Source organism: Pteropus vampyrus, unplaced genomic scaffold, assembly GCF_000151845.1.
Source record: "Pteropus vampyrus isolate Shadow unplaced genomic scaffold, Pvam_2.0 Scaffold101, whole genome shotgun sequence".
Taxonomy (NCBI): Eukaryota; Metazoa; Chordata; class Mammalia; order Chiroptera; family Pteropodidae; genus Pteropus; species Pteropus vampyrus.
In genome coordinates this window covers 4,497,408-4,524,973 of record NW_011888882.1, presented here as the reverse complement: position 1 = coordinate 4,524,973, position 27,566 = coordinate 4,497,408, and the positions used below count along the sequence as shown (strand labels likewise).

Sequence of the window (27,566 nt, the reverse complement as noted above, 5' to 3'; positions counted from 1 at the left end):
TTCTGTTGAGATGTGAAAAGAGTGGTCATAAGCTTTGTGTAACAACAGGGGATCTTACTCCCTCTCTTGGCTTCAGTGACTATTCTGATCCCAATGGTGCCTGTGTTTGTAGCACCAGATGGGTCCTCCCTTCCCAGCTCCTGACCTCCTCAATGTCTCCACTGGGAAGTCTCAAAGGGCCTCTCAAACACAACATTCAAAATTTATCTTCCCCACAATTCTGCTTCTTTTTCATTGCTGGACACCTTGTAAGCTACCTCGTTGATGACAGCAGCATGCTGACAACCTTCCTCACCTGGGTGCTGTGTCTCTTCGTTCACTGTGGTGCACTCAGCAGCACCGAGCCTGCCTGGAGAAGGAGCTCGATAAATAGTCACCGAGTCATCTTTGGCCCCTGCTGCTTTATCATTCTCCATATCGAGTCCACTCGCTGCCCTCACTCTAGTCCTCACTTGCTCACTGTCGCCTGCCTGGACTCCTGCAATGGTCTTCCGATTGCATCCACAAGCATGGTCTGGTCTGGTCCCTCCATCCTACCTCTCCAGCCTCTTCTTGTGATTCTGGGCTCTCTTCCTCTGCTCCCCCTCCCTACCCACACCCTCTCCACTGACCGCTGACTGCTCCTACCTACTGCAAGGCCATGGGACAGGATGTTCCCTTTGTCTGAAGTCCTCACCCCACTCCCATTCCATGACTAACTCCCGCTCCTCCTCTGTTCTCTGTCTAAGTGTCACTTGCACAGGGAACCTTTGTCTGAGCACCATGACTGAGGGAGCCTCCTTAGTTCTGTGCTGCCAGTGCCTTGTTCTTTGTAGCCGTTACTATTCAAATGCAATGAATACATTACAGATATCCCCTACTTTTTGAAACTTCACATTATGCCATTTTGCTTTTACAAAAAAAACCTACATTAGTACCTGTTTTTGCTAACCAAAAGAAACCGAAAGAGGATTTCTACTTTTACAAGAAAAAGGTAAAAGGCCCAAACAGTGTTCCTGTTTGTTTTGCAGCTTGCCGTTCTAGAGGCAGCGTGCACCTGGAACAGTGAGGGGGACACCGCCAAGCTACTTCCCCGTCCCCGGGAACCACACTCAGCATCTCAGCATCAACCCGCCAAAGCTTTGAATTGTATCTATGAGCATCTGTGATTTACCTTGATTTACTGTGTGCATCCGCTAGCAAGATGTGTCCTGAGATAACTGCTTCTTTGCTTTATGTCGTTTAGGCTTACGAAAGGTTTCATAGGGATGCTCTATTTTCTGACAGCGAGGGAAACCTGGAGTTGTCTGAAATGCAGCTCCCCTTACAGATAGATACTGTCCTTAAGGGCGGGTAGATTGTCTTTCTGGACGGCCACCATATCTTCAGTACTGAGCCCAGTGCCTGGTACACAGAAGAAACTAGATAAAGGGGAACTGGATGGCCGATTAGCCTTTCCAGCCTTCCCTCCCAGGCTGAACCCCAATTTCTTACAGGGCTTATTATCAATTCCCTGGTGAGACCTCTCCTTGTCCTCAGTGACCAGTATCACTGTCTGTCACTATCTGGATGCCTTGGGGCTAATAACTGCCAACTATAGTAGGAATGCACCCGTCACACACTTCTGAAACATAAAAACACCTGGAAAACCCTGTGTTTTAATGCCAAATGAAGTGTGTTTGGATCCTCTTTGGGTCTGAGTAAAACTGTCTGAGGTGAAGGGAGCCCCCCAGACTTTGCTCTGTGAGGAGCATGGGCCCAGTTTATTGAACTTGCAGCTGGAGGGGCTATGTCAGCAGGAAGATGACGTGGCCCTAGGCCTTGGGAGAGCTCAGAGTGAAAGAAAGCAGAAAATCCTTTTCTTAATAGATTGGGATGAAAGTAGGTGACTGGATGCCAATCTTTAAACCTTACAGGGCCATGATCTTTCTCATTTAAAATAAGATTAATAATCATCCATGCTTTAAGTAAGAGAAAGGAGAGGATTGTGGATTTATTCGGTTATCAAAGTTTTTCCCTACAATGACAAAAACCCCACCAATGCTGGGTTGGTTTTGTTCTCTCTCTTCCTACCATAAATATTTCCAGAGTTTTCCCCCACATGCCTGGCACTGTATTCAGTGCTGGGGTGAAATCAACCTCTGGCTCTCATGGAGCTTGCAGCTTAGTTTGGGAAGGAGATAAATGAGTGGCTAGTATGTATATCAGACAGTGACAATAAAATGGACGACGAGGATAGATTTTGTGGGACTTTGCCACACTATGGACTTTGGGTCCTATCATAACTGTGATGGGAAGTCATTAAAGCTTGTGAGCAGAAGTGTGATGACATCCCACCTCATTCTTTCTTCTTCTCTTTAAACCGTGGAAGATAACATGTCAGTACCTTGATAATGATTTGTGATGAGAAAGAATGTGAAAAGCATTTTGACTTTTCAAAACTCTTGAAAAGCATGACATTTCAAGGCCCATGGGTGTCTGTTAGCAATTAGCAATTGGGTAGACTATGCTTCTCTTGTCACTTCTGTCATCATGTTTATTTAACTTGTGGCTCTAGTCATATTTGTGTTATTTTAGCTCACTTTTCATGTTTGCATAATCCTAATGATCTCAGGAACAAAGAAGTAAAACTTAGCATACTCTAACACTTTGTAAAGCTCAAACTTTTCTATGAGAAATGAATAAATTATCTTTTCTGAGTTTATTCTCCCTGATGTTCTTCCTTTCCTTCCAAGCATTTCTTTTGTCTCTCCTGTAGGCTCTTCTTCATTATCCCACTCTTTAATTACAAGTGCCCGAGGGGCCTCAGTGTTGCAGACTCTTCTCTTTCTGCTTATTTCCTTGCAATACATACCCTCTTCTCATGACTGACTCTGCCCGTCATCTCTATGCGAATGGGTCTGGACACACTAGACAGACTTTGTCTCTCATCTGAAGACTTCTTTTTTGATTAGCAAATGTCTTAAGGGACAAAGTCTCCGGGGTGTTCCACCGTGATCTCAAATGCGGCAAGTATGAATCTAAATTTACGTTTCACCAAATCATCTTACAATGAATAAGACATTTTATTATAAAGGAGATTCTTGTACTAGGTAAAACATTTTACTAAATGATTAAGACTTATAAGGCATATTCTCACTTTAATATTTTAGGATGCAAACGGAGTCTCTGTTTTCACTACCTTTTTTGGGGGGGTTAGATCACCATTCCACCAGGCTTCAAAGAAAAAACCTGAAAGTGGGCTGGAACTTCTCCCTCCTCAAACATCTGATTTAATCCATCACCAAGGTCTATTGTTTCCCTCTTTGACATGTCTCTCAAATTTTCCCTTTCTGGTTTAATCTCTTTGTCAAAGCTTGGTTCCGGTCCTCGCCCGTCTGTTAAGTCCTCCTTTCATGGTGCTCTTCCTTCAGTTCATTTCCTTCCACCTACAGTTGACCTTTGAACAACATAGGTTTGAACTGCATGGATCCACCTATACATAGAGTTTTACAATTAACCTGCGCAGTTCAAACCTGCACTGTTCAGGGGTTAACTCCATGGTTGGGAATCTGTGCATTTGGAGAGTCTACTGTACTCATATGTGAATTTTCCATAGGAGATCGGTGCCCATAATCCCAGCATTGTTCAGGGTTAACTATAATCACTATAAACCAGCTTTGTCATCCCACTCCCCACCCCCAACCATATATAGCGGGCTCCCTACTGCATGAAGTCAAAATCTCCCACTTCGTTTACACACACCCACATATCTATTTGACTTTGGTTCTTCCCACACAAACACAATCACTCTAGTCTAGTTTGCTTTTCCGTAGCCTGTACCTGCACTTGGCATAATCATCCTTGCTTCTTATATATAAGCTTGTTCTAAATGCTTTCTCTCCTTCCACCTGCTTAGTTAAAGCATACTCAGCTCAAGTCCCACTTCCTTCATGAAACCATCTGTGATTACTCTAGCTTTCATTGATCTCTCCAATACACTTGAAGCTAACACTATAAACAACAGTTTAATAATGCTTTACAATAGTAGCTATCACAATAGCTAAACACATATTGAGTGTTTAGCAAGTGTCAAGGATCATGCTAGGTGCTTTACACGCAGGAGGTAGATACCAATAATTGTTCCTGTTCTACTGATGAGAAAATTGAACACAGAGAGGTAAAATGATATGCCAAACTTGCAGGGGTCCCCAACTCCAGGGCTGAGAACTGGTACTGATCTGTGGCCTGTTTGAAACCGGGCTGCACAGAAGGAGGTGAGCAGCGGGTGAGTAAGCGAAGCTTCATCTGTAAGTGCGGCCGCTCCCCAGTACCAGCATCACTGCCTCAGCTCTACCTCAGATCATCAGACATTAGATTCTCATAGGAGCATTGGTCCCTGGTGCCAATAAGGCTGGGGACTGGGATTGGGACCAAGGGAATCTGGCTCCAATTAAGAGCCCAAGCTCTTAAACACGATACAGTATGCTGCCATTTCCACATCTCTGACATGTCTTTCTACTAGTTCTACATGTGTTATTACATGTGTTATTTTTTTTAAAGTCTCTTTAAATAGAATGTAAATCTTTTGAGGTTGGAGACCAGGTTTTATATTTATGTTCCTCCACAGTAACTGGCTTAAGGCTGGTTAAACAGCAACCGCTCAATAAAAGCTTTAACTGGCTAAAGGGTCAACCCAGCAACTTATCCAACACTCTGATGGCCGAAGAAATTCTCTTTATACCGACTTCATCAAACTCAACAAAGAAAAGAGTGACAATATAAGAGTGAAACAAACAAATTATCATTTTCGACCTTAGAGTTATAGAAATAAAACCATCGTTATCATACTCCAGGACAGTCCGATGGAATGCTCTCAGCTTTTAAGTGAAAAGAGGATGACAACTAAATTCATTAAGTCAGGAAGGCTAATCTCAACCTGCAGGCCCCATTCCAGTTCATGAAGGTCCTCTATCCCCAGAGGCCAGGCAATCTGTTTTCAAATAGAAATAGTTCCTACTTGATCGGTTACTTACTGCACTTTATGCATCTTCATGCATTATGATGGTGGCAGTGGCATTTCAAACGTATGAATGAAGACAGCAGAGACTTTTGCTTCCAAGTCTAGCTCTTGCACTAAGTGTCTGTAAGTCAGCCAGGAAACAGGGCTCCCTAGAGAATGCTCTTCAGTGATGATGCGAACAGGCCCACATGTGGGCTGAATTGGGCTTTCATACTGGATTTGCTGGGTGACCATTTAACCACCCCCTTAGTCTTAGTCTCCCTGACCATATATTGGTTGTGCTGAGAATTATAAATAATGTAAGGAGCTCAGCATAGCATCTGACACCTTGCAATAGCTAAATAAATGCCAGCTATTATTTTCTTTGGATAGTAATGCAAAGGCACTGAGTTATGTCAGGTTAGCCAAAGCTCTCCAAAGTTCAAGAGAGGGGAAAAAGGTTAAAAAAACCCCAATCAATCACGGAGAACTTACCAAGCATCCAGTTAGTCCTCAGAACAGTTGGAGAGACTCCTGAGAAAATCAAGCATGGGTCTATGGCCATGCTACCCTGAACAAGCCCAATCCTGTCTGATCTCGAAAGCTAAGCAGGGTCGGGCCTGGTTAGGACTTGGGTGGGAGACCACCTAGGAAGACCAGGTGCTGTAAGCATAAAAAATTAAAAAAATAAGGGGTTGTAAGCTGACAAGGTCCTTACAATCTGTGAGGTCAACCAAGGGTTGCCTCGCTTAAAAAATAAAAAAAAGAAAAGAAAAGAAAACTAAGCATGGGTCACCTCTTGCCCTAGGACTCTCTAGGCAGCTGGGAAGATAGAGCTCATAGGCAAACCCAACAGAGAGCTAAACTGTGGTGCTGGCTTTAGGAAGGAGAGGGAGCAGGAGAGAGGGGAAAGAAGAATTGTACGGGAAACGGGGGCCCTGGGTAGAATTGTCCATAAGGTAATGCTACAGTGTGACCCATGGTTATCCCTGGGTGAGGCTCAGGCAGGGGCCAGGGTAGGTGAAGGGGGGTCCAGTTAGCATTAGAGGCTCTTACTGGAGAGCTGGACTGTCAAACTTTTTTTTTTTTCCTGGTCAACAACCCAATTCCATAGTCCTGTCTCAGAAAATATCCCCTCTGGCTAAAAAACTGGGCCGAGGTGGAGAAGGAGAAGCCAGCACAGAATAATAGAAACCAAATCCTTCCTACAAAAAATACAAATGGTGCCTTAATAGCTTTTTGTTTTCAAAGAGGAAAGGCATCAGCATCAACAATAGACACTGGTTTTCTGAACCAAAGATCTATCCAGAACCCTCTTTAATTATGAAGCCACAAACTCTGCAAATTATTGCATTCAATATTAAATAATGTACAGTACTCCAACTTTAAAGTTACCCTGGAGAATAAAGAAAAAGAAATCACCAACTATGCCAATAACAGGAAGTTGATTACAGGGGTCTGGAGGGTTGACAAGGCGGGACTAGGACAGGATATCCTGTGAAAGTGGTAAAATCAAAGCTGACTTGACCTGGAACTTTGTGGTTATTCAAACAAAACAATGATTTCAAACCCAATAAAACCTGGCAAAGCAAAATGCAACATTTTCACACGAGGCCAAAGGAATGACTTTCAAACTCTCCAAACGTGTCTGGAGTATTCAGCTGTGCATTTTCCACATTCTGTTGAAGCTTCTACTTTAAGTTCATAAGGCTTTAGCACCATGTTTTTAAAATAAAAATAAGTTAACAGTAAATGGTACGATGGAGTGATAGTCCATCTGAAATGAACACTGGTGAGCAGGGTGTTTGAGAAGAAAGGAGATAGGGAGTAGGGAGTAGAGAGGAGTGCTGTCCTACTGGGAATATGGGTAGAAAAGAAATAAGTTTGGGCAAGGAAGACAAGAACCAAGGACCAGAGGCAGGGCTTGAACATATTGCAAAACAAAGGTTGATTAGCTAGGCACAGATCTAAAGTCTGGTGTAGATGACTCTGTAGAAGAAATATTTAGGCTAAGAGGGATGAACAAAGTCCAAAGGGAGCCCCAAATTGAAGACCAGACAGAAAAGGGATGGAAGGGCCATCAGAAGGTATTAAAAACCTAATCAAGACAACCAGAGGGCAGAGGAAGCTAAGCAGCCCCCAGGGAGAATGGAAGATGAGGTGTCTTGTAGTTGAGGAAAGACAGGCAGGAAGAGGAATTGTGGAAGCACAGAGAAACCGTACACAGTGGAAGACCAAGACGTTTCCTTCTGTGACAGAGCCAGAAGGTGAGCAGAGGATGCTCTGGGCTGCTTGCCTTTCCCCATCACCTTCCTCTCAGTGGTGACCAATGACAACTCAAGATAACTCTCACTGGCAACACAAAAGTAAAGAACAAAATTAATGAGCATCTCCTGAAATCATGGGTATTTGGTTCCTTAACTCTCAGGAAGGAAATCGAAGAACCACCAAGGGGATTTTCTCTGAAGTGAAGACTGTGTTGGGGGGCTTGTTTAAGTGGTTGCCTTGGGTGGAATTAAAGAGGAATCCTGCTTGCTATTCTGGAACACCAAGAGCCCAAAGGGAAGCAATATTAGAGTAAAAATTCTGATTCACAGCCCCACTAGGATGAACACTAACTTCATGGACTTTTATCTAGGACAAACAGCAAGAAAGCTGTTTGCAGAGCTTCATATGCTGCAGTTCAGGGTGCTAAAAACTCAGATTTAAGTAATAAACAGATGTCTGGGATGTAGCTCAACATAGAAATTATTCCAAGAATCCAGCCACCCTGGAAGGGGCAGTGGGCCTGGGTAAATCTGATGTCATGCCATAAAGTATGTTAGGCAGCAGCAAGGACAAGCATTGGGGTCTGAGATACTGCTTGGGAACAGCTGGTGGTCACATTGAGGCTTGGTTGGGAGTTAAGAAGAAATTGAAGGAAGAGAGGCTGTATAGATGATAATAATCACTGTGGGGTTGCTTTTGCAAACTGCCTCCCACAGTGCCTGTGCTGCGGGGGAGACCAGCATGATGCTGCTGTGCACCTCCTTTGGCTGGAAGAAACAGAGGCTTTACAATGTGGGGCAGATTTCACATGCACTGCCTGTCCCTGATTTTCCAGATGATGCAAAAGCAGGAGTTCCTTTTGCCAGCAAAGCGAGACAAGGAAGCCAAGTGACATTTTTGATGTTTGATGGCAGTCTGCAGCTCCTATTTACACACTTTAAAATCACAGAGGGTGACCATCTGCTTCCTTCTTGGTGATTACTAAGAAACGTGGGATGCAGAGAGCAACAACTTGCTCTTGACCATTCAGAAACAACCTCCAAATTGCTCCGCTCAAGACAGCACAAAGGAGAAAGAGATACCCACCCAGAATACAAAGCATGACTGCCCAGGGCAGATAAAGAGGAAAGGTATTCAGACAAGAGGCTCTCGGTGACCAGGGCTTACTGAAGGAAGTCTCATCTGTGTCCTCCAGACAGAGTAAGGGAGTGAAAGAAAGCCGTCCACCCCTCCCCCACAACAGTTTTTAATCTTAAAAGAAAAGAGACTGGGGTAGGCAAGTGTGAGTTAAAGTCCCTTTCTTTTCATTGTAATCTTTGGCTTTCCACACGTCCTTTCTCTGAGGGAAGTGGGTGGTCAGCACAGACCATCTCCCTCTCCCTGCAGTCAGTCTGCCGGCTACCCCTGAGGTTAAAACCCGGCCCCGCAGCGGCGGTGGCTCAGCAGATACACAAAGCATCCCTCTCCGAAATGCTGGTGGAAGCCCGAGACTGTAAATGGCAGAATACAAATGAAGGCGCTTTTCTGCCTAGCGACGGAAGTGCACCAAACTCTGGGAGGCTTGATGAGAACCAGGCTCGGTTCAGGCTGCAGCCCGTCCGCTCAGCAGGAATGACGGCTCCAACCTGGCCGAGGGCAGGGCGCTCCGCCGGAACCCCAGCTCTCACCAGACGGCCCCCGCCGACCAGTGCGTGGTCAGTTCAAACAAACGAGTTTCCTGCTCAGTACTTAAAACAATGGCTGCACTGAAAAGGGTTTGCTTTTTGTCAAAGGATGGTTTGCTTCTCTAGTATGGGAAGAATTAGATTAAATTCAATATTTAAAAAAGGTTCTCCCTCCCTCCCCGGACATTTGCTGTTCAGGTCACAGCACACTGTGTGGGAATTGCAATGCTGTTGTTGACAGAGAACAAGAAACGCATGTGCTGATGGGGGCAGAGGGAGGGCATCTCATGGAGAGATCAGCCTTGATCTGCTGCCGGATTACAGGGGCCTCAGAAGAGGCTGATTAATAATTCTGCAGGAGCCCTTGAGCTGGAAAGCTGGCATTCTGAGTCTGATAATCCCCAGCCATGGTAATACAAAGGAAGGACAGAAATTGAATTCACAGCTCTGAATTGTGAAATTCAAAATTTGAAAGAAACAGGGATCCGCTTCTTCCTCACTGTGTTTGTCAACCTAGCTGCCTGCTTGTTTGTGTTAAATGGCTACTGTGCTTTTTTGAATCCAGAATCTGATTATATTTAATTAGTACAGGCATCTGGGATTTCTAATACACAAAGAGTTATTAAAGTAACAAATCTTTCTAAAATATGTTCTCCATGAAAGAATGTGTTAATTTATGCAGTAACAATTTTTTAACATGAAATAATTAACATGAAAACTGCAACCATTATGAATTTGTCGCAGTCTAATTTATACGTGAATTTTCCTCCAGATAATAATCTATTCAACTTAAATCCTCAATAATGGGAGCATTTGAACAGACACATTTTTCTTTTTCTATTTACTACACAAGCCTAAACAGCAGGTCTTAGACAAAGTCCCAAATGCCCTTGTTTCTATGTACACTCCAAAGATCCAGAGATTAAACGCCTTGACATTTGCTTCCTTAACAATGATCCTGTCGTTAACTAAGACCTTAAAATAAACCCCAAACAAACCCCAAGCACAGAGCAACTCTATATTCCTGTCAGTAGAAGAGAGGGTTAAATAGGCAGGTCCTCCAAGTGCTTGTGTATTTGAGAGAAAGAGAGGGAGGGAGGGAGAGGTAGCCATTTATTACCTCATTGATCAATAGTAGTGATATTACTATTACAAACTACAATTATATAACTATTAGCTCAGCATTTGCTTTGTGCGACATGCTTTTTATGTATATTCCCCAGGAAGCCATGCAACAAGTCTTTTATGTCAATAACTGTTATTATTTCTGTTTTCAGAGGAGAAAATAAGGCTCAGAGAGGTTAAGTAACTTGTCCACAGTCTCACAGCTAATTAGCAGTGATGCTAGGATTCACACCAAGATAATTTGATTTCATGGGTCATGCTCTTAACCAATATAGCCCCTGCCATCTTTGAGAGGGAGAAGGGTTTTTTTGTGAGGAAGGAATGGGAAGAAATGAATAACACCAACAGCTTCTACAACTGACTTCTGTAATTCTCACACCACATGAATGGTAAACGAGCAACACCAACTCTATGTCACAATGAGAAAGCTGAGGCTCAGTGGGGCTAGAGCTTATGCAAAAATCCATGACTAGGAAATAGAGTCAGGATTTGAACACAGGCTTATCTAGCTCCCAAGCTCCTGTGCTTCCCATTACACCAAAGACAGCCTTGCTGCATGCAGGAAATATGGGTGTAGTGAACAATCCTTTCTGGAGATTGCTGCAGTCACACGGTATCCGATTCCCAGAGAGAGAATGAGCAGAGCACGTCTGGGAAGAGTGCGGAGAGGTGACAGTAACTTGGCTATTTCCACTGCAACAATCAACTATTTATTAAATACCTACTATGCGCTCTGTGCTGATCTTCAGGCCACATCGCCTCTATAGAGAAGCAGTAAACCTGGGCCCTCCTGACACTTGGGAGAACTGCTACAACAGTGCTCATGCACGTGTGTGTATGTGTGCGTGTGTGTGCGTGTGCATGCACGACCATCAGGGACACTACTGAGACTGTTCATAGCTGACAAGATTAAAAACAATGGAGGCAGCATGGAGGCAGGGACAGCTCTCAACAGGGAAGGCGAACATGAGAAAAAGGAAAGTGTGCTGGAGAGGATGGTGAGTGGACCTCCATCCAGCTCCCAGCTACGTTCAGGGAGGAGAGCGGTAATACAGAGTGGTGACTGCCCAGGCAAACAGAGTTGGCTATAAAAGAATGAAATAATACCTTTTTTCCCTCTTAAAAGGTTATTTATTGATTACTAATAGTCTTTCTTAAAAAACTTTTAAAGTAAGAAAATAAACACTCTTCTCAAGAAACATATACATCGAACTCAAAAAGTTCGGGTTATAAGAATAGTTTTATACAACCCTCAAAGAGTTTTTATAGACAGCCCATTTAATCCTCACATTATATAAGGTAATTATTTTTATTATCTCCATTTTACAGATGCTAAAAATGAGGCTTAAAAAGGGTAAGTGATTTGCCTGGGGACAACCACACTCGTAAGTGACAGAGCTAGTTCAAACCCAGACCTCCTAACTTCTAGCCTCGGGTTCCTCGGTCTCACCAGATTGCCTCAGCAGTCTACAGGGAAGTACAACCAACATCACACCTGTGTATTCTCCCTTTAAAGATATGCCCACAAAATCTGCTGGACAGTCGCTACACATGCTAGATTTGCTTTATGACTAACAATTCTACTCCTGGGAATGTACCCAAGAACTAGGAGGACATACATCCACCACCACAGCAGCTTAATTCATAATAGCCACTAATTAGAAATACCGATAAAGTGGACGAACTGATACATTTACAATAGAATACTACTCCGCAATGTAAAGGACTACTGGTACGTGCAGCGACGTGGATGGATCTCACAGATTAATAATGGGAAAGAAGCCAGCCACAAAAAATATACTCTATATGTTTTGTTTATACGAAGTTCATTTACAGGCAAAATGCATCTACGGTGATAGAGGTAGAAATAGTGGCTACCTCTGGGGCTGGTTAACTGGCTGGAAGGAGGATGAGGAAGTCTAGGGTGCTGGCAGTGTTCTGTATCTTCATCTGTGAGTGATTTCGGGGCATATATAGATGTAAAAATTCGGTGAGTTGTACACTTCAGATTTATTCATTTTATTGTTTGTATGTTACAGGCTCAATATATAAAAAAAAAAAACGTGTCCACAAAAGCAAGTCATTTTTATACATAAGCCATGTCTATCCGAAATGGTTAGGTTTAAATTGATGTTAGTTAGCAATGAGCTTCCTGGAATTTTATGAAGGAAAAAATGAGAGTCTGTCAAGAATCCTCCCACTGCTTGCTGTCTGTCTCTGTGAACTCTGAAGGCTGGAGGGGCTGTGAGTCTTGGAAAGTGAACAGCTGCCCATGCTGGCAGTTATAGGAGACAGGTGTGGTGGGGATGTATGAGGACAATAGGACAGACAAAAGATCTCTGTGGCGCTGGTGGCACAGGCAGGGCTGGGAGCAGCTGTAGAATGACTCTGGGATGAAGGTGCAGTGCTAGGGTAGGAAGGGGCTGTGATCACACCTGTGTGTGTGGGGGGGTGCGGAGGTGCAGGTAGCATGGGGGTGAGAGGCCATGGTCAGCTTAGGCACAGTGACATGGTGGGGATGGCTGGGAAGTGAGGACTTGTGGCAGTGGGCACCCTGACTGATCTCTCTGGGCTTTAACGCCTTGCTTGGATGTACTACCATGAATCCAAAATCAAACTCACCCTCTCTCGGAAAATAAGATCTTCCTGACTCACTCATTTGTTGGCAACTCTATTATGATTACTTGCATTTGACTATTTGGGAGTTATCATTGATTCTTCTTTCCCTTTCCCAGATAGTGTTTGAGCCTTTCCACTGCCTACAATCTATTCTGGCATTTGTTCATTCTCCAAGAACTTAGACATCACAAGAATATTTTTTATTTACCACCTGCTATGTGCTGGGCACTGTGCTAAACACTTTATTTATTGTTTTACTTAATCTTTGCAAAAAATTAAAGCACAAAGCAGGTAAAGTATATTTCTACTTTACAGATAGGCAAACTGAGGTATGGAAAAATTAAATAACTTGTCCAAATTCAATAAAATTAAATAACTTCAGCTGGTGGGTGATAGAGTCGGGTTTCAAATCCGGGTCTACCTGACCTCATTCAGCGATACTCCTGTATGTTCCTCCTCACGCTTGCTGACGCCCCTGTGCATTCTCAGGCTTCTTTATATCAGTAGGTCCTAGCAAAGTCCCTTTCTCAGACAAGGCCCTCAAATAATTAACGTTGGCATTACTGAGAGACCTTAATTGGTCGGAATTTTTCAGAGTTTATGACTAAAGAAAAATTGAGGAAGATGTACAGTTAATGGAAAAAGAGCAACACCAAATAATTTCTAGTTGCCTCTAGAATGCTGTTGGCAGAGGACCACCCTCAGAGGCTCTGGGCCTGGTCTTGACCATCTCCCTGACATGGGACTTCTGCTTACAGTCCAGTGGGGTGGGGGTGGTAGGAGGAAAGGAACACAAGAAGGGCTTTCTAACACAGGTCCAAATTCCAATTCTGCTTGCGCCCTGGGAGATGCCATCTCATCTATCCAGGGGGATGGCAGACATTTCACTGTGCCCTTAGATGGGAAGGTCACAACTGTGTTGAAAAGCAATTGCCACAGTCCTAAATACCTGTGTTTAGCATGTGCTTTTGAACACTGTGCACACTTCCATAATCAAGATACTGCCTGGCTGTGGCCTGTGGGGGTCATAAAACCCGACTTGCAAATATTACCCGGCAAATGGACCAGCTGTCTGGAGGAGCTGCTTAATCCCCAGCAGAAACTTCAGCATGCAGCACGTATGCCATCTGCAGAGCACACCAGCAGATACATACCAGGCCCTCCCTGCCTCGTAAAGAAGCCAGGAAAGGGCTGACCTTTGGGAATAATTTTATAAATAGCTGGGTTGTCCCAGAGCCAGAAAATGCAGGTCTTTCCAATTCCCTCACACATGTATATTAACAGATGCCCCTTAAATTTTTTTCCATAAAATAAAGGAGAAAAGGAATTCATCTCAATTTTTTATTTTCTATTCTTTCAACTTCCACCTGGATGAGAGTCAGTCAAGACAGCTTAAAAGAGCAGATGCACTAGGGCCAGTCATACCTGGATGCAAATCCTGCCTCTGCACTTTTACTAGCTGCGTGTGTGTGACTTTGTACAAGTCACTTAACCCTTCTGAGTCTATTTCTGTTGTCTCCCTCCCCACACCTCGCATTTTCCCGCTCAGGCCTGGTACTCGGTAGGTAGCCCATAAACACTCCTGTTCCTTCCTTTTCCTCTGTTACAGGACAGCATTTTATTCTCCTTGCAAATCCTTGTTTTGTCCCCCAGTTCAGTTCTCCAGTTCATTTACTTCTCACTTACTCTTTTTAGTGTTTGGCGTGGATCTGAAGATATTTGTGAAAGGGAAGAGAGAAGAAAAAAGAATTTTAAGAGGGAAAGGTGGGGGTAATCTATTTGGAAATTAAGTGAAAAAAAAAAACATGGTACAAAGGGTTTGAGGCTGATCCTTTGAAAGGCATCAATATGGCATCTGGGAAAGTGACAGTGGAGGTGAGGAAGCCACCAGAAAGTCAGTCAGACAGCTAACTGAAGAGGAAGGTGGGGACTTGATGGCCAGGGCTGAGGGTGGCCGCTCTGGCCCTGATCCACGGCAGCAGCACGCTGTGAGGGGAAACCAGTGAGGGGCTCCGCACGTGCCTTCCCCGGGCGCGAATCACACAGGGCCACAGCCAGAGGGAACTCATTCTGTGAATTTAATATCTGGGCCCTGTCAACAGTGCTCCTGCCAGCATCCTCGGGCTTCTGGCCCTGCAACCTTCTAATTTATTGATGTTTCAAGGCTGTTAACCACAAATTCTAGAGAATAGAGTCCAGGAGAAGGAGAGAAACAAATCCCGAACCATTCTCTCCGGCACCTCTCAGGATTCTATTCACACAGGGAAGGACGCTTACACGACTGACTGCCAAGATCGACTGCATTCTCACCCCTTCCTAAAACAACTATGCATGTATCACAACCTTCACATGCTCTCCTCTCCTTCTGGGTCTGTGAGCTGGGATCTGACAGGTTTGCCTCAGGGTAAACTCTCTCATTTAGGGCCAGGTTCCAGACCCAGTGGCATTTCAGACCCTCTCAGCTTACCTTGACATAAAATCATGTCCACATTTTTCTCTGGACTGCCAGTGCCAATCAAAGCTGCCCTGTGCCTTTGATTAGATACAGCATGCCATCTGGCCCTGCACTCGTGTGTGTGTGCGTGTGTGTGTGTGTGTAATGTGCGGGTATGTTTGCTATGTGGGCATTTGGCTCCGGGACAAGAACTGCCACGTGTTGGGGAAATTCAAATAGCCAAGCTGTCTGACCGACATGTAATTTAGCATTTGGACAGTATCTGTACGAGCCAGGGTTTTAGTTTAACATTTTTCCTCATCACTTGAGACTGCTGAGAATGATAAAAGGAGGGAAGAATTGGCATGAAATGAAAGAATTAAAGAAGAAAGAAGAATAAGAAATTCCAGAGGTGGCCAGTAGAAAGCACCGCCCTGTAATATATTCCAGTCACTGCTCAGCCTTGCTCGAAATGACCAGGCTCTGGTTAAAGACAACAACAGTGAAGGTTACTCCTTTTCTTCAGACACGAGGCTTATAGTCTACCTGAGGAGCCTAAATTTAATTGCAAGCAGCAATCGAATTCCACATATTTACCCGTTGACCCCTATCCGAAGATCTGGGAGGATAGAAAATATCCCTGAGAGTTCACTCCCTGGTGTCTGGTGCTCTAAAAGCACCTAAAAAGCTGCCTTATTATAGTGGCTGCTGGTTTGAGATGTGTTTTTCTAGAGGCTAATTCCTATAAATCTTTGGAGGGGGTAGGATGGAAGGAGGTGATTAAAGGAGGTAGAGATTTTCAAGTGACTATGTGATCTTCTATTCTCCCTTTAAATCCCCTGTCTACTCTTCTCTCTGCTCTGGACCTACCTGAACTCATCAATGGGCTCCTTTGACCTCTGGCTTCTAGGTGGTTTTGGCAGGAGACTTCTGGAGCGGGGCTGAAGAGTGAGCTTGGGCATGAACCCTCCAGATCCACCCCTGCTGCCTCTCTCTAATGAAAGGTGGCCTCTCTACAGAGCTCTTCCTTAGTTCTGGTGCCCACTACTCCCACTTGCTGTCAGGCCTTGGGTCCATTACTGTTACCAGCTCTGGGATACCTCATCGTGCCCTGTTGGTTTTCCTAAACCCTGCCCATGCCTTTGAAAATAACTTCTTTATTAAATTCTCCAACGAGCACACCTGTTTTTTGCTGAGACTCTGATGGAGTGACGAGCTCTTACTTGACTGAGCTCTTGGCCTTCCACAGCCCTCTTTGTCCAAAAGCAAAGTGTCCCAGGCCTGGACACTGTGAGGAGGGCGGCATGAGCCAGGAGGCACACATCAGCAGACACTCACTCACCAAAAAGGAACATCTCATCCATCTACTGAAACCCACTAGTCTCCCACCTGCCAAGTTGTTGAATTCTTGCCAGATAAAAAAGAAAAAAAAACTCAGCTGAAGAAGGACATTTCAAATACTTTCTGGAGGAAGAGAAGAGAAGGTGGGAGGAAGGGTTATGCAGTAAGTAAGTTCTCAAGGTTGTGATCACAAGCCATCGTCATTCAAGTGCCTACCTTGTCTGGCTGTGTACTCATTATCTTCGATCAATCTGGCCAATCCAAAGTCAGCAATCTTGCATATTAGACTATTCCCCACTAGAATGTTTGCCGATCGCAGGTCTCTATGGATATAATTCATGCGCTCGATGTAAGCCATTCCTGCAGCAACCTGTGGAAACGGCACATATGTGTATACCATGGCTCGATGTACTCAGGCATCATTAAATCTCATGCAGTAATCAAGGTATCATGGGGCCTACCTGTGATGCCATGTCCACAAGATTTGGTAATTTCAGAGCTCTTCCTTCTCCATCTTTTAAGAAATCGAGTAAACTTCCTATGAACAAAACATAAAACCATTTCAATTTACTTTGAAAGATAAAAATTCCCAACAAAGGGCTGTACTTGGTTTTCTTATTAGGATTAATGAGGTAATTGAATTGAATAATGCCATCAATGCAAAAGAAAGGTTTATACAACCAAAAAATCATAGAAAATTTCTATGCATTGAAAAGCAGCAGTTCTACCTTTTAAAAATAAGCAATGGTGACTCCATTTCCAAGGACAATAAAAAAATTGATAAAACTAGAAAAAATGAGACTCAATTCCCTTTCTGTCATAAAGAACGTGTGAAGAGCTGCACCACGGGCTGGGCCATCTCATTCCCCAGTCAGCCCTGCACACAGGAATGATGTGGGGACAATACCACCCAGCTGAGTGGTTCCCAAAATATAGTCCTGGGACCAACCGGAACAGGATCCCGAGGGATCTTGTTAGAAATGCAAACTCTAGGGTCCCAGCTCAGATCTACTGAATCAGAAATTCTGGAATTCAGGCCCAGGAACCTGCATTTCAAGAAGCCCTCTAGGTGATTCTGATACATAGTAAAGTTCGAGAACCACCGGCCCAGCTTTTTTACAAGAAATGAACATCTGAAAGAACAGAATATCTGAGGAATGCAGGGTGAGGCAAGTAGCTCCCCATGAGATCATGCATGACCAGCCAGGCATTAAAGACACCTGTATCAAAACAGCTGGAGGTTCAGAGCCGCTAAGATAACACAGCCCGAGGAGCTTGGAACTAACTCCAGGGCTGAGACAATCATGTGTAGAGGCTAGAGGCTCATGATGGCCATCGGTGATGTTTTCTATGCTTTAATCACCAAGTTATTTACTGAATAACTGTGGATACAAAGGACAAACAGTCTGCCAGGAAAAAATTCCAAATATATTTTAAAAGATAGTACGTGGAAAGGAAAAATTACACTGGTATCCCTCTGATGTACAATGCATTGCCTTTTATGGATACTTCTTGTTTGGTTCATTTATTTTTCCAAAACAAAGTGATCTTTGTCTTCATCCCCAACAATATTGCTTTGATTAGGAGATAGAGAGAAACAGAGACAGAAAGAGAGAAACTGAGAATAAAATGTGCTCTTTAAAAGCATGTCTTTCTTCATTTGATATTTATGAAAGAGAGCTGGAAAAAAAAAAAAAAAAGATGTTGAAAAGATGGAGACTAAACAGCTCAGAGACCAGTGTCTGATATTAATTGTTCAGCTCTGCAAAAAGAAAATTTAACACAAGCTATGGCATTCAAAGCAACAGCGAACTATCATAGCCTTCTGCATCACCGATATTAAAAATGAATGTTTTAATTATGGAGAGGAGTAGGGACTCTCCATGTGCAGCATGCAAAAGGTACTATGTTTCACAAGGACCTGCGGGGCGAACTCAAGGTCACAGTCTATTTTCAAATGTTTTTATTAATGAGTGCACAATTTGTACTTCCTGATGGGAATGCTTGACACATGTAAAATCTAGGAAAAAAGCAAGCAGGCAGCTCCAGTTCCCTCCCTGAAACAATCCCCATAGGTCACTGTGAGATGAAGTCCAGAGAGGCCTTGCCCAACCTTTATTCATATACTCGGTGACGATGTAGATTGGTTCCTCGGACACTACCGCATAGAGCTGGACCAACTTGTCATGCTTCAACTTCTTCATGATCTGTGCTTCCTCAAGGAATGATTCAGGGGACATTGTGCCTGGTTTAAGAGTCTTTATGGCTACTTTTGTGTTTCCATTCCAGGTGCCTGCAGACATTCCACAATGTGAAGTCAATATGGAAAAAAGGTTTTTATCCATAGCTATCGTATAAATTTAGATATTAAGTTAAAAAAACAATATAGTTTTTCTTGAACAAAGACAGTCAAATATAAGGACTCTGTCAAGTATTTGCAACAGGAAAAATGTGTTTACTTATAGTTCTATTATGGTTTGTAATTTAACTTTTTCCTATATTGATATAAACCACTTTCCTTTACTGGCTCAGAGATGTGATTACAAATTTGTACCAAAAGCTCTGGACACTTCTTTATAAGGACAAAAGTCCAGGGGTTACAATGGGCTGGGCCGTCCAATATTCATCCATTAGGCAGCAGAGTGAGCACGGAGGAAATGAGGTTAAGTTCTGTTTTATGGGGTGTGCCATTAAAAAGATAGGGTGCCACACTGAAGATGTGTGGAAACCACCTCTAGGCTTTCAATTGTCTGCAATGGATGAGCTACTTGACTGAGTCCTTGAAAAGTTGATCTATAAGTAAGATTGTAAGTATGCTGATAAGCACTGGCAAGAAGCTCGCAGTCTACTTGCCCATACTTCCACCAAGTAAGGAAAATTGCTCAGGTTTACTGATGGTTAGCCACAACAAGAATAATGACTTCTATCAGACTGGCAAAATGAGACAAGAGCTAAGAGGGAACAGAAATATTTAAACTTAACATATTAAAAAAATCTAGTAGGTCCAGGGGCATGACTGGTTTATGAGCCTCAGTTACCTCATCTATACAATACAGAAATGGAACTAGATTATCTTTTGAGTTTCTTTTGGCCCCAAAATTAAAAAAAAAATGTGGGTTCTATATGTATTCCATTATTCATCCTATGACTTTGAATTAAAACTATAAGGGAAACAAAAAATCTGCTCAAATTAGATCGTTATTTTTTATTTGGAAAAGAAAGCTGGTTTAAATTTATTAAATTTTTTATGTTCAATGGGAAAATCTTAATAATATGTGTAATGATTTAAAGGCGATAACGGTAAAGTTAGAAAATAAATTTTGTATAGGGTCCAATTCTTCTTGATTGTATTAGTGACTGGATTAAAATTCTTAAACTCATTTTTATTATAAATTGGGCAGTTGAGAGGGGAAGGTCATGTAAACATATGTTGTAATAGTTGAGTTAAAGTCTAGAAAGAGATAGACATAATAATGTAGACTCTGAAAAACAATAATAATGATAATACTTATTAAAATAGCTTATACATATACACATATATGTGTATGACTGAGTACACTCTATCTTTACATTTCTCTATCTGTAACTCTATCTTTACATTTCTCTATCTTTACATTTCTCTCTCTATCGCTATCTGTAACTCTGTATCTTTGTAGTACTAACTCATTGCCAGGATCTGTTCCAAGTGCTTTAACTGTATTAAATCTTTTAATGTAGACTACACCTAAACACTTACAGCTACACATAACATGTACTTATCTATATTGTTTTAAATTAAATCTCAGAAAGGAAGAAGGGGGATTCCATAAGCTCTAACATGATCTTACTGACAGATGTTTTTGGGTGGGGCCTAAGTCTATGGATTATTTCTAAGCAAAGCTGCAACTGCCCCAAACAAAGTTATAAAAGCAGTGGGGGAGGGCCCAGTGCAGTCAGCCTTATCAATGAGTGATAGGAGAATTAGGAGAACTGTGTGTCTACCGAGCACCTATTACATACTACTACTAGGGGCAATATGTGTAGGGACTCTACACATATTGCCCCTAGTAGTCCTCAAAACAACCTTATGAAGTATGTATCATTCTAATTTTACAGATGAGGAAACTGAGGCTCAAAGAGGTTAAATAAGCCCATGGTTAATCAGCTAGTAAAGACTGAGCAAAAAATCCAGACCCGTTGGGAAAAAACGCCATGGTCTCCCCCTATAGAAGCCCATCTATAGTATCTTACCTTCCCATGTCTTAGGAAGAGGAAACACCAGATTCCTATTGCATTGGCTTTCTGTTCTGTGCATGCCTTAATCAATCACGTAAAGTAGGATAGAAGAGTACAGCAAGGTATTGCTATATTCTGATCATCTGGATGGCCTGTGTCTGTTTAGCTATACAGGGTAAGTATCTTGGTCCCAGCAGCTGTGCATGTTTTTGTTCAAAACCATCCTTTTAATTGGCTTTGAGATGCAGCCAAAACAAAATGTGCCCTCTGCCTTACCAAGCCACACTTCAGCGAAACACCCCTGACCCAGCTTCTTCTTCAGAAACAACGAATCACGTGCAACTTCCCAAGCATCTTTAGCCAATCCAGAAGTTTGTGGGGTACAACTCGATGCAATCACAGTTAAGTTAAAACACAAACCATCAGCTTTCTCTACAGGAAAGGGAATTAATAAAGAAAATACAGTCCTTATAATCCATAATTATGCATGCACTAGGAAAGATGGAAGGTGACTCGCTCTTTAGGGCGATACTGAGTTCGTTGGATAAATATTTGCAGTTGGAAATGAAAGGCAAGGCATTTGGTGTGAGCTGGAACATTCTTTGTACCATTTTCTGGTTTATGAATCGAGACACACATAATAGTGTAATTTGAGCCAACTGCCAATCTTGACCACTTACTATCTCTTTTCTAGAAATTCCAGCATTCTGAAATCAAAATCAAAATTATTATTACCCACTATTAATAAGTCAAACTTTCTTCCTGGTCATACAGTCTTTATTTTCACCTTCCATCTTTGATGTTTGGGACTCCCCAAATGAGGAAGCTAGTAATAGAGTAATTGAGTCTGAGCATACCCATCCATACTTCCCCAAACTGCCCATTTCCCAGTCTCTTGATCAACTGCAGAGATTCTCGAGGGATTTCCCAGACATCTTTGGTTTTGACAGACAGATCGGTAAGCCTTGGCATCCCTTTGTGACAGGGAACTACTAGGCGGCAGCAGAGACCTGCGGCTCTCTCTGGTGGAGTGGGGACAGCGGCAGGAGAGGGAGAGAAAAGCAGAACACATGAAACAACAACACTTACAGGTGCACAAACTCAGGCAGTGAATGACATTGTTCCAAACAGTGCTACATTGGCAGAGAATTACACACAATTGGAAGATTAGATGTCACACATTGAAACATGTTCACTGGAGCTAGAATGGAGGACATTTTAAATTTGGACTACTCCATATCCCCAGGCATGGCATAGTGTATACATACAAATAGGTATAGACTGTTTTGGTTTCTATGTTCACTAAGTAAGAACAATGTTTTCTGTCCAATGTGTTAATAACATGTCTTCTGGAACCCTGAAAATACCTCCTCTGATTTCAAAACGGTTTGGGGAAACACTTCGGTATAAATATATTTAAAATCGTAACTTCAGTACAGGATTCTTCTATGGAACATTAGACTGTTGAAAACTAGTAAGGACGAAGATTATACCTGGCAGGGGAAAAAAGAGGTCATATTTCTCTAGTGATTTCTCTTGCATTTTAACTGACTCTATTCTACCAGTCAGATATTCTTGCTTCTTTGATATTTGCCATTCAAAAAAGGTCTTTATAACAATCTCCAATGTATAATTTAGGAGTCTGATTTGAAAGCAGAAAGAATGAAAACTAAAATCCGCAGAAACTCAAGGATGTGAAAGAACTCTTTTTCCTATGAAAAAGAGAGAGGAAAGAAGTAGTTATCGTTGTGAGGTTATCTGAAGGTTTTTTTTTTTTTTTCCCTTTTCTTGCTCTCTTTTTTCAAAAAGAATATGCCCTTTAGAATCGACCAGTGGTTAGGGGAAATTGCCTAAATGCCAAGTTAAACATCAGTCAGGTGAGAAAAGATAACAAAGAACAAGGAATCAGGGCAGTGACAAAAGCAGCAGAGAGCCTGGCTGTGAGGTGGATGGAGCCCGCCACACCCCACTGGGGGTCCCTCGGATCCAGGGAAATCAAATGTAGTGTTGTTGCCTTTTCTCCAGGAACCAGCTGTATAAGTTACATTTTATTCCTTTCTTTTTGACAGAATCAGGTGCTGAGATTATTTATGTGTCAATATTTCAAAGGCATTTCATTGTGTGAAAGAAGGAGGGAAGAGGAAAAGCCAATATAAAAACAAATCTAACTTGAGATGAATTTTTTTTGAGGTTAAAATATGTGTGTTGCTCTTTATATCTCTTCTCTCCTTCCAGCTTTATTATGTTATTTAAGGTGCCGATTCTGACACAATATTTTTAAATGATCCCAACCCTGGGGATCTGGCTGATGTTTGGCTGTAATAAAATATATTTTGGCATTTGAAAAACCCTAACAACATGCAGGCACTTTGAGTACATCACTTGAGCTCAGGGAGGTATCTGGCTCCATTTCTCCCAAATATTTCATTAGAATCCACAGAAACCAAAATTACCCAATGCCCTAATCAACAAATACTCTAAGTGCTGTTAGTTTTTTCATTTGCTTATTAGTGCCCAGGATCAACAGACAGGTGTTTCTTACTGCCATTTTCAAAAGACTGCTTTTTTTAGTGCTGAAAATTATACAGACATATTTTTTAATGAATGTATGTAAAACAATAGTTGAGGTCAAATCATGTGCTGTTTAGGGTATTGTCATTGTTCTGGAGAACAATATAAAATGTATCTATAGGTCACTCAAAAAACTACCAGGTTTAAATAACTAAGTATATATTTCTAGGAACAAGAGACATTAATGGTGACACTTGGGCGTCAGGGCAGAGACTGATCTACTGTATAAAAGTTTAACAATGGCTGGAACAGATCTGTCACATAAGTCTAAGTCTAATTAGAAGGCAGAAGTAGTGGTGGGGAAGTAGAACGTGAGAAATGGATTGCAAAATTCATCCAGTCATGAAAATAAAGCGCATGTGTATGTCATTTCTATGACAGTGTGAGGGCAAGGTGCTGGTAGAAACACAGCAATGCCCACAGGAGGCCCCATGTGACAGTTCTCTCTCAGGGATTGCTCTTCTTCCTTTTGGTGGTTTCTCAATTATATACTGCAGGAGAGTGGGAACAATAACTTTAAAGCTTAACTTACTACTTTCTACTTGGGAAACTAGAATGTTATAGAATCTTTCGATAGAACTAATAAGCATGGTAGAAAAACATCAATAGATTTTGTTTAGCCAAGCCTACCATGAGGGGCTAGTGAAGGAAACTACAGTTGATCCTTGAACAACACAGGGGTTAGGGGCTCCAAGCCCCATGTAGTTAAAAATCCACGTATAACTTTTGACTTCCCAAAAGCTTAACTACTAATAGTCTGCTGTCGACTGGAAGCCTAACTGATGACATAAACAGTTGATTAATACATATTTTGTGTTATGTGTATTATATACTGTATTCTTATAACAAAGTCAACTAGAGAAAAGAAATATTATCAAGAAAATTATAAGGAAAATACATTTACAGTACTGTACATATTTATTGACAAAAATCCACATAGAGGTGGACTTGCACAGGTCAAAGTCATGCTGGTCAAAGGTCAACTGTATTTTACCGGTGACTTTGTATATATTTGTTTTATCTGTTCCCCCACCTTTCCTGCTCTGTGCCCGCCCGCTTCCTCCAGTGTCCAAATGCTTAGTCTTAGTTAGAATTAAAGTTACCTGAGTAATGTTGTACGAGTTGCTGAAGTGTTTCAAACTGGGCTCGGGTGGTAATATAGTATCCACCATTGTCGAGTTTGCGAATTTTATAATGTTTGACGTGGTCTCCTTTCATATCATCCCAATCACGGATAGAAAGTGAATAGGCACCTGGTAAATATGCAAAACCTTAGTAGCTCCAATCACTTGGAGTGCTCATTTGATTTTTTAGGTCTTATTTACTTGACTATTCTGATGAACAATTATCAAGGAGACACATACATGCGCGCATGCACACACATACACACACTTCCACTCAGTAACGTGGGAAGAAAGCACCTCTTTCCTGCAAGTGTCAGGAAATATTATCAACAAAATTATTTTACCCTTGAGAATGAAGGCTTCTCGGATTTTTTCCTATAACCCCCTGACCCCCAAGGGACAAGATGAAGAGAGGCGCAGACATTCAAGGCTGACACTGCTTCCCCAGTCTCCATCACCCACACGGAGCATCATGGACGCAGGGACAGCATGTACTAGAGAAACATAAAGACTGTTTCTCTAGAAGTGAGCTTCCCACTTCTGCTTCATAATACTTTTCATAGGAGCAGATAACCCGTGTCTGGAAGATCAAACTAGAAGGCCACTACTCTTTTCCTTGGCCCACCTCCTTTTGTGGGCTCTAATAAGACATTAAATAATGAAAAGTCCTCAGTTATGAAAAAAACCACACACACACACGCATACAGAATAAATGCAAAAACAACCTGTATGTTTGGTGCCAAGGAACTAAGAGTTTCAGAAATTCATAATTCTAAAGGACTTCTGAAAATTCTATGATCTCGTGTGCCTGAAGGAGTGAAGCTGCCCCAGCCCCCGTTTCAAGAGGAAGGTCTTGATTTTGCGCTTTTGTTGTCTTTTTGGAGCTGTCTGCAGTTCTAGAGCCTGGAGGAAAAACAAACTAGGACTCCGCTCACAAGGCAGGGAGGATATGTGCCATTTAAAAATCCTTGTCCATTAGAGATAAGCCTTTCATCCCCTCTGACTAATCCACAGATTTGAATGACAAGCGGACTTCTTCAGCTTGTTATCTTACCTTTGGTGGTTTCACTCTCACGGATAAGAAAGGTACCTCTTGGGTTTCCGAAGGACAAAAGTTGTCGCTCAGCATCTTTTCGGCCAAGTTTTCCAAAGTACCACCTTTGAAGGAGATCAAGAAAACGAAACATTTCAAAACAATCACTTACAGAAATGGAATCACGCAGGCTCTTTGGTCCATGAATTCTCACCTCTGATTTCATCCTTACGTGTTCCCTATCTATTTTTCCCTAGTCTCGTCTAGTTTCCTTTCAATCTATTCCCGATTCCATCCCTAATCCATCTCTTTCATTCTTTAGAAAAAAAATCATATTTGAATTGTGGGCTATTTTCCTTTCCTCCAGAGATGTCAAGAACCAGTTTGTGTTAAAACTGCCACCTGCCTGCACAAAAGGAGAAATCTAAGACCTTGTTTGAAATGGCAACCACAGGAGACCCTTTCCACGCACATCTATAAGACCATGGATTTCTGAGCATAATTACAACCCCTGGGAAATAACAAAACACAGTCTTAGTGTAAATAAAGGTCATTAATCAGCCTTTTTGAAAAAAAGTCAGTCAGAATAGGTAAAGAACAAAGACATGATATATTTAGTAACTTCCTACCTATAGGAACTCTGAAAAAGATGGTCAAGACTACTCCTAATTTGCGATGAGTGCTGCCCTTGGATGCTGTTTGTATTGTCTTCCTGTTCAGCAGGTGTGACAGCTCGGATAAGTAAAAGGCATGTGCCAAGTGCCTGGGTGGGATCTGCCGCACGTGTGCTCTGGCACAGCTGCAGGGCCAGGTGACAGCACACGGTCAACGAGCACGTCCTTGAAAACGACTTGGTATTGTGGATGTGTTCATATTCTTCCTGTGATGACATTCCTGTGCCACTTTTGGAGGCATCACATCAGGTCACCTCACAACCTTTGTCATTTGTCTTTTATCTCCCCTCTGCAGTCTCCAGCCCTAACCATGGCCCAGCAATTAGTTAATGTTTCAGCACTAGGTGCTGAATGAGCAGCAGGTGCTCCAAGAACCCAAGGGAGAATTTGGGAGCATTCCATTGGAATCTGTGTAAAGGAACGACTTTAAGAATATTTAACTGTGAAAGGATCCAGTTTCTAAAATGAAATTTCAATTCATTATACTTGAACTTGAACATAGCTATTATGTGTTCACTGTCAAATTCTTTTGTGAATGAAAGAGCTTCACTGAAGAAAAGACACTGTCTCTTGCTCCTCAGTGACTTCTAAAGGCACCAGACTGTGTAACAATCCTAACCTAGCATTAGATTGTATAAAAAGAATTACACCAATTACTTGTGAGATATGACTTTTTGAGTTTGTATCAATTAAAATGCAGTGTAAACATGGACAGTGATAAAAAGAGAACTGTTAGAACAATGGATTGCACTAAAACAATAGTATTTTAAGATAATGATAATTGTATATGTAAAACCACAGGTACTATTTTTTAAATGCTATTTTATTTTTTAGAAACAAAATATTTAAAAGATTGACGATTATAAACACAAATATATAGCAGGTAAATTCCTGGTTAAATCAAAAGAATGCTACATTTTGGCGGTACCTTTTATTCTGAAAGGACACAAAGATGTTTGCCAATCTGCCCTAAAATAAAAATTCGATACAAATTCCTTTATTCACTAATGACGAAATACACTCACTAGGAGAAAGAAGGAGCTCAGGACCACTGAATATTTGAGAGTGGGAAACAAAATAGATCTTCTTACAGAAAATACAAAGGAATTAAAGACAAGAGACTGATCCAATGGGGGATTTGGCTGAGGTGTGGAGTCTAATCCTCCCTGCAGCTTTAACAAATCCAGGGCAAAATTAAATATCAGAGCCCAAGGTTGGGCTCGTGGCTGACTTTTCTCGACTCCTTTTTTGGTAAAGTAAGACTGCCTCCACTGAGCAGGAGGGGCAGGCCCCCAGGGCGTCAGGGAGGAGGCCAGGTTCTGGACTTTGGGAGATCGTGGCCCAGTTCATTTTCCTTCAGTTCAGAAATTAAGGTCACCACAAAGCCACTCCGACAGTTCTTCACTCTGAAAGTGCCCTTGAGTTCCCATGAGTCAGGGGAAGGAACAATGACTGTTCCTTCTGGAACGCCCTCAGCCTATCGACCACCTTCCAGAACTGTTACCAGTGAAATCCTTGGGCCAATTAACTGCTAGTCA

The 27,566-nt window shown here is 42.2% G+C and overlaps 1 protein-coding gene and 1 pseudogene across 1 annotated transcript in view; one reads left to right on the top strand and one right to left on the bottom strand.

Moving 5' to 3' along the window:
- FYN (FYN proto-oncogene, Src family tyrosine kinase) overlaps positions 1-27,566 on the bottom strand; it is a 183,994-nt gene that overhangs the window by 15,769 nt on the left and 140,659 nt on the right. The window contains exons 5-10 of the mRNA XM_011364863.1: positions 25,376-25,479; positions 24,301-24,450; positions 20,903-21,058; positions 18,525-18,704; positions 16,873-16,949; positions 16,628-16,781 (exon numbers count right to left, since the gene is read on the bottom strand). Of these exons, the coding sequence (XP_011363165.1) occupies positions 16,628-16,781; positions 16,873-16,949; positions 18,525-18,704; positions 20,903-21,058; positions 24,301-24,450; positions 25,376-25,479 (821 nt within the window). The remainder of the gene's footprint in view (positions 1-16,627; positions 16,782-16,872; positions 16,950-18,524; positions 18,705-20,902; positions 21,059-24,300; positions 24,451-25,375; positions 25,480-27,566) is intronic.
- LOC111742821 lies at positions 5,514-5,632 on the top strand (annotated as a pseudogene).